This window comes from Grammomys surdaster, unplaced genomic scaffold (assembly GCF_004785775.1).
Source record: "Grammomys surdaster isolate TR1022 unplaced genomic scaffold, NIH_TR_1.0 241, whole genome shotgun sequence".
In the NCBI taxonomy this organism is placed as follows: Eukaryota; Metazoa; Chordata; class Mammalia; order Rodentia; family Muridae; genus Grammomys; species Grammomys surdaster.
Window position 1 is genome coordinate 4,365,664 of NW_021604686.1, and position 8,108 is coordinate 4,373,771.

General features: G+C 47.9%; 1 protein-coding gene across 1 annotated transcript in view; it reads right to left on the reverse strand.

The window, feature by feature from the left end:
• The window catches only part of Thsd4 (thrombospondin type 1 domain containing 4), a 533,316-nt gene that overhangs the window by 13,487 nt on the left and 511,721 nt on the right, over window positions 1-8,108 (reverse strand). The window contains exons 11-13 of the mRNA XM_028774578.1: window positions 4,388-4,517; window positions 3,353-3,557; window positions 2,683-2,856 (exon numbers count right to left, since the gene is read on the reverse strand). Coding sequence (XP_028630411.1) covers window positions 2,683-2,856; window positions 3,353-3,557; window positions 4,388-4,517 — 509 coding nt within the window. The remainder of the gene's footprint in view (window positions 1-2,682; window positions 2,857-3,352; window positions 3,558-4,387; window positions 4,518-8,108) is intronic.

Consider the following 8,108-nt stretch of genomic DNA (forward strand, 5'->3'; position numbering starts at 1 on the left):
CACATGGCATCCACACACATGCACATGGCATCCACACACATGCACATGCATCCACACACATGCACATGGCATCCACACACATGCACATGGCATCCACACACATACACATGGGATTCACACAGATGCACATGCATCCACACACATGCACATGGCATCCACACACATGCACATGGCATCCACACACATGCGCATGGCATCCACACACATGCACATGGCATCCATACACATGCACATGGCATCCACACACATGCACATGGCATCCACACACATGCACATGGCATCCACATGCACCCACATGGCATCCATACACATGCACATGGCATCCACATGCATCCACATGGCACACACAGCATCCTTACACATACATATACACACACACACATGACATCCTTACACATACGCATGGCATCCACACATACAAACACAGATAATAATAATAATAATAATAAAAGCAAATCTTTAAAAAGTAAACCAAATGTTATTTATTCTGTCTCAAGTTCTACAGATACTTCTCCCTATGTAAATCTCAACTGCTGGATAGACTTATTTAATCTTCTGCCTTCTACACTTAGGTACGTGCATCTGGGGCAAGCCAGTCTCCAGATCCCCCATGTGCTTAAATGGTCAGTGATTGAGCCCTGAGAGGGGATCAGGATGATGAGATCTGAAAGCCCCTCTATTACGCCAGTGGCTGGGGAAACCACAGCAGATTTAGATTTGAAAGGGGCTTCTCCAGGCCTTGGAAGCCTGTCAGCATAAACGGGGGAAATGGGGTACCCCTCACGCAGCAGGGGCTGAGCTGCACCCCTCACGCAGCAGGGGCTGAGCTGCATAAATCTGCTCTGCTCTCATTTTTATTTTGTGAGAAGGGCCTTATTATATAACCCTGGCTAGCCTGAAACTCACTGTTTAGATCAGGGTATCCTGGAATTCAGAGAGATCTACCATCTCTCCTTCCTGAGTGGCAGGATTAAAGGTGTGCACCACAGTGTCTGACTTTACACTTTTTTTTTTTTTGAGTCAAGGTTAGTCATTGAACTGGGAGCTCACCGGTTCAGATAGGCTGGCTGACCAGTGAACTCCACCTCCCCTGATAGAATGTTACAGATGGCACCATCATGCCTGGCTTTGATGTGGGTGCTGGGATCTGAACTCAGGTCCTCATGCTTGAGCAGCAGTCACCCACTAAGCCATTTCCTTAGCCCCTATACTCCCCTCTCCCCATCACAGTGAATACATGCAAGATCCATCATTCGACCACTCACTTTGTCTTCATGGCTTGCATGCCTTCAGCCTCTTGGGTGACTCTTCTTTCTATCCATCCCCAGAATCCATCTTTCACTAGAAACTCTATTTCCACCTCTGACAGATGAAGTCAGCTGACTGCTGGCTTCTCTTACGCACAGCAACGAGTGGAGTGATGAGCAGCTCCACTTGCCTGTGAATTTCCTTTAATAGCTCAGCCCTGAGGAAGGCCAGGCTTCTGAGATCGGGGGACAGCCTGTCACATGCTTTTAGCTACTGAAGAGCAGGGGAAGTGCCCACAATTCATTGCATGTCTACTATATTTCAGGTACAAAATCTATGATGTCGTCTCCTAACCTTGGAACGCTGAGAAGAGGCAAGCTAATGTTTTTTTCACACCCCCCTCCTTAACTGCAGAGACCCTTGGTCCTCATAGGAATCTATAAACCCGAGTCGTCTCTGGCCTTTTGCCAAAGGTGTTGTGGCAGCTGGTGGTCCTCAGAGCAAACCAGCTGCCATCTTTAACAGATCAGGTGAGCCTTCTTGTAAGGGTCAGACACAGCTGGGTCTGTGGAGTGTTGACATTTCTCAGAGCGGGAGGACTTAGGGAGGAGCATGGACTTCGGGTTCCAGCTACTAGTGTGCAATTTGTCTCTACCTACACATGGCCTCGAAGGCCCTGAGAATACAGACGGGGGTGGAGGGAGGGTAGTAAGTGTGGTGGTTTGATTAAAAATGGCTCCCACATCTCACATATTTGACTGTTTGATCATGGGGACTATAATTAGTTGAGAGGGATTAGGAGGTGTGGCCTTCTTGGAGGAAGTGTGTCACTAGGGATGGGATTTGGGGTTTCAAATGCTGCAGTCGGGTCCAGTGTCTCTACTTCCGGCTGCCTGTGGATCTGGATCTGGATCTAGAACTCTCAGCCTCTCCAGGACTGTGTCTGCCAGTGTACTGCCATGCTCCCCACCATTAGACTAAACCTCGGAAACTGTAAGCGAGCCCCCAACTAAATGCTGTCTTTTAGAAACGTTGCCATTGTCATGGTGTCTCTTCACAGCAGTGGGACACTGACTAAGACAGTAACCAGAGGGGATCCATCCATTGATGCGCACAGGCATGGAGACCCATCTATGCGGCTGTGGGGATGTTGCCATGCGTTCTCCCCAGTGTTGCTGTGTTGGGATAGCCTACACTCCTGCAGTAATCCCTTGGCTATGCTCCGCCAGACAGTCCAACAAACTCGTTGGATTCCCAGGGTGGACTCTGGTTTGCCACTGGAATCTTATGAGGACGAGGTAGACACTGTTGCTATCTCACTGGGGAAGGAATCGACTCTGGGATTCTGAGTTACAGTGTGTCCCTGAGTGGCTCAGGGGAATCCTGTTGACAGGGCTGATCCCCGCCCTGATCTCTGCCGGGGGGCACACTCACCCTTTCACTCCATTCCGTGAGGAACCAGCTCTTCGCACAGGGCCCCATGTCACAGTTCTCAATGTCGTTTGGTCGGAGCTTCATGTTGCACTCCTCGTCGCCCACCACGTCCCCGAGGTTGCTCACACACTTCACGTCCCGGGTCCGCTGCCCCACACCACAGGGCACGGAGCACTAAAACACAGCAGGCTTTGGTGTCGTGTTCTCTCATTCTTTGTCACCTGACCCCCAACAGATAATGTGAGGAGGACCCCTGTCTTGTTGGGCCCACTGCAATGCCTGTAATTCCCAGGGGAGAAAGTGATCATGGGAGAACGCCATGGCCTGTTCTTCTAAGAACCTTCTTGGATGGCATCTTGTTTACTGGCCTGCTTGAGGCCTCAGACTTTCTATCTCCAGGACAGACGTACAACACTAGAAGGCACTGGCTCTGATAGTAGTTGCTAACCTTCCCTTAACACATGGGAGACTAGGGCAGGTGATGTCTACAGGCACAGGACTCCCATAAAGACTGGATATAGGCCACTAGCTTGAACTCTACGGAGCTGTTAGCAGGAGCTGTGTTTGCTGACAGGCTGTCCAGCAAACATTCCCCACTCTACCCAAGGGTTATGAGTCACAAGTCCTCATAGGGAAGGGTGGGCACTGGAGGGAGGGGGAGGTCCTGTACCGAGGTCCAGTCGGTCCGAATCTGCCACTCGCTGCAGATCTTGAGCTGGCAAGTGCTGGTGGTCTCTGGCTTCTCCAGGTGCTGGCAGCGGTAGGGTTGCACCGTCAGGCTACGGTTGGCATACACCTGGCGGCACAGGACCTGGCGGTGCTGCATGCCCAGGCCACAGGTCTTGCTGCACTCGGACCACTCCCCGATGTCCCAGCTGGCTCGTGGAATGGATCGAGGGTAGACAGACAGGGGAGAAGATCAGTTAACACAGTCGCTGGGCATGGGGAGGAGCCCTCTTCCCGGAGCAGAGTCTGAAGACCCTGTGATTGTAAGGGGAGCTGGTTGGGAATACTGTGACTCAATTGCCCAGATCCTTTTTGTACACAGTTATAGAATGAGTGAGAAGGCACAAATGATTTCTATTTAGTGATCAGAGCAGAGCCTCTCAATGACACCCCTAAATTAGCTTGATTTCCCTACAAGGCTAACCCACTTGGGAGCAGAGAGATCTCAATGGAGGTGTCTTCTATTGCCCGTCATTACATGGCCAATCTTGGCAATTAGTGAATGAAACATGATCAAGCATATATTTGGAAAAAAATACATTTTTCTTTACTGTAAGGATTAAGCTTTGACCTTTTAGGACCTGTCCTAATCCATCTGAGGCTGACTTATTTATCATTCAATAACCCATTGCTAACCTCTCTTGGATACACCTCCTGACTCCTCCACACCAACTTGGCACTGTCTGTACACTCAGCTCACATATGAGCTTTCTTACTGGGTTCTCATTCCTATGGCCTCCCCTGTTTTCCTAGATAGGCTTCCTGGCTAAGCTTGTTGATTTGTTTTAGACCACCAGCCTTTCAGTTCCTCTAGAAAGGCAGGCAGGCTTGCTAAGGGGGTCTATCCTGTACACAATCTCAGCCAGTGTTTGCACATCAAATTTATATGGGGTTAAAAATTCAAATGTATCTGCTACTAAGATCTTATGGCTATCAACCAGAAGGGACCTGGTGAGAGGTGACCAGGGAGGCCTCTTACAAGGCTGGGCAGGGGAAGAGGTTGCAGGGCTCCTCCTCTGGGGTCGGCTTCATGCTGGAGTCACAGTAGCTCTCGGGAACCTCCTCATGTGTGTTTCTGTGCACACAGCGGAAGATAGGGTACTGAGATCCTGCAATGACAAGGAAGATGTCTGAAGGCCAGCCCACACCCTGGGATGCTGGGCTGTGGTGAAAATGAGCAGGCATTTGGGGGATGGTGAGGGGAGAGTGCAGGACTAGAGAGGTCAAGCCCTGTATCCCTACAACTCTTGATATAGAAATACCCACATGGCTCTGCTGGGGGCTGTGGGTATGCAAAGGACACATGCACGCACACACACGCACGCACGCACGCACGCATGCATGTGCTTGGAAAGATGGCTCTGTCAATTAGACCCTTGTACAAGGACTTAAGTTAGTTTCCTAGCACATGTCAAAAAGCTAGGCATGGTGGCACATGCTAAGAATCCCACTGTTGGAGAGGTGGGTTACTGGAGCTTGCTGGCCAGCTGCCTAGCCTAATTGGTGAGCTCCAGGTCCCCAGAAGAGGTCCTCTCTCAAAAATAAGGTGAATGACTTCCTGAAGAATGATACCCAAGGTTGTCCTCTGATACACACACACACACACACACACACACACACACACACACACTCGTGTGTACCCATTCACCTGTGAAAACATGTATATATGTACATGCATGTCCACACACAAATGCACACACAGTGACAGTAAAAGAGCTCACTAGTCAAAGGGGGTGAGCATAGAGTGGACACAAACAGAAACGGTCCCAAGATTCTCTGGAGGTGTCTGTGAGAAAATGCCCTGGAGATAGAAAAATGGCCAGGTGTGGTGTGTCTGTGCACATGTGTCAGGGAAGGGGGCTGTCCACCAGTCTAACATGGAATGAACTGGCCTGCTAGCCGGGTGCATGGAAGAGGCTGAAGCAGAGGAGATTCAAGACTTACAGAAGAGCAGCTGCCTTCCTACTTTGTAACACATTTCCCATGATCCAACAGTGTCCCGATTCAGGGGCTCAGTCCTTTTAGCATCCGCCAGCTTCCCGTGAGGTAGAGCTTCCCTGGACAAGTCAGTTCTGGTTCACCTCACTCAGCACCTATCAGAGGTCTAAGCTTGAAGTACTTTTCTAGAAAGCTAGTATCTGTTTCATGTTTTTATTTTGAACATACAGACTAGTTTCATTGCCTTAATAAGGACAAACTATTTTCTATAAAAAGCCAGTTAAGGGTAATTTCTAGGTCTCAGTTTAATTTTGCCTTTCTCTCTGCTGCCACCTGCTGGCAGAACTTGAGTGTTACTAGAGGTCATTATGAAACACACAAATCTTCCTAGGAAGAGCACTACAATTCCTTTAAAAAAAAAACCAAAAAACTATGCATATCTGTGCTTCTAACTGGTTAAATTCCCCCCTCCCCAAGAACTGTAACTCACCAGTGTTAATTGTACCACGAAGGCTAACTTTTTTCTTTTAAAGTTTCTTAAAAAAACTTTTTATTAAATTTGTTCTTTGACAGTTTTATACACATATATAGTGCTTTCTGATTACTTATATTTCCCACCCCTATTATCCCTACAGGGATCCATACCTGGTACTATAAATCCAGCTAAGAACCCATGGCTGAGCTGCTGTTAGGTTCTCGGGGAAACTACTACTGCTGTCCATGTCACCACTAAAGTGACTGACTGCCGAGCTGCCTTGTAAACACTTGGGTTCACACCTATTTGCTACTCTCTGTGTTAGTCAGAGAAATGGTCCTTCACAATGGATGGCAGGAGATGCACAAACACTCAGCTATTCAAGAGACTAAGAGTACCTGACGGCACTCAGCCACGACTTTTAACACAAGTGCCTCGATGTCATCCAGCATGGATGTGGGGCAGGGATCCTTCAAGCTGGCCTCGTGTGACTCCCTGAGCCAGAGGGAGATGGTATAAGAAACACGACAGTTTGTAAGAGAGTTTTGAATCTGAAATAATCATTTGTTAACATTATTATGTTGGTAAATATGTACCATTATTTAATATGTTCCAATTAAGGCCAACTGTCAGCAGAGTTAAAAGCAGTTGTGACTATAAAATTAATAGCACAAAACCCCCTCCTTTTCTTGGTATTAAACTTTGTTCAGCAACATGCCTTAATCCTTTACATAGTATATATTTTTATTTAAAAATTTTGATTGATTGATTTTTTTATGTGTTTGGGTATTTTGGCTGCATGCATGTCTGTGCACCACATTTGTGGACAGAGACGAGCATGTCAGATCCTCTGGAATTGGAATGACAGACTGTTGTCAGCAGCCATGTGGATGCTGGAAATCAAACCTGGATTCTCAGGAAGAACAGTCAGTGCTCTTAACTGCCGAGCCATCCCTCCAGCTCTGGGGGATATTTTAAAATTAAATTCAGCCAATATTAAGCACACCATGTGAAGTTACAAAGACGAATAAGACCCAGTCCACAGACTGCAGTGTGCATTTGAAACTCGGCTATTAGAGGATTAGGTAAAGTTCTTAGGTAGCTCGTTCCTTTCCCTCTAGACTGCGTGAGTCTAACTTTTCCACTTACAGCTTTGTGGACTGAGAAGCTAAAGTAAGGTACCCCAACAGCTTGGCACTCGCAGAAGGGGAAACCTAATACACACAGCACAAACGATATAGGATACCGTAGGAATGTTCTGTGCCTGGAAAGATGGATCTTGCTTGGGGTTGTCTGGCAGGTGGCCACTGCCTGCCTCTCCTCCCATTTGACTGATCGTACATGCACTGCTCACTGTCCATGGCCCAGCTCCATGGAAAGGTCCCAAACAGACGAAATGAGAGGCCCTTTGTCTCTCTGATTCTGAGAAAATATCAGCTTGATAACTTTTGCCTCTGGTGACTGCAATGGTTTTTTTTTTTTCCCCTTTGGGTTAGCTTTAGTATCTGCAGAAAGGGGTACTGTCACTTGGCATGTCTCCAATGATTCCTCTGGTTGCTAACAAGCAAGGACAGGGTGTAGGGACAGATGCTGGCTGGGCTTCAGCCAGCCTGAGATCAGTTGTCCAGGCTTGTATGTAGGCATACTGGTCAACCCAGAAGCACAGCACACTGGAAGCAGAAGCAGAAATTGGGGAACAGTGTTGAGGTCTGTAAGACACTATAAAGAGTTAGATAAAAGAAGTATCAAGAAAAAAATTGAAAAAAGAAAGGGGTAGTGCTGGAGAGATGGAGGTAAGAGCACCGACTGCTCTTCCAGTGGTCCTGAGTTCAATTCCAGCAACCTCATAGTGGCTCACAACCATCTGTAATGGGATCTGATGACCTCTTCTGGTGTGTCTGAAGACAGTGACAGTGTACTCATATAAATAAAATAAATAAATTTAAAAAAGAATAATCTTTAGCAAAAAAGAAAGAAAAGAAAAAAAATTGAGTAACCCCAGGCTTTGAAATACAGGAACCAAGAGAGTCAAACCAGGAGGCCGGCAGAGGTCTGGGCACTTGTGAGGGACAGGTGATGACCTCTCCAGGACAGGGACTTGGGTTGTGTAGCCAAGGAGTCCACAGTGCCAGCACACTTGTCACTTGTGTTGAGGACTCAGTTTACCCACATGCCTTGTGCGTCTGCATTGTATTCCTCATTCCCAGCATGTCTGCTGCCACTGCTCTTATGGGGGGGGTCCCAGGGTCCCAGGGTCCCAGGGTCCCAGGGTCCCAGGGTCCCAGGG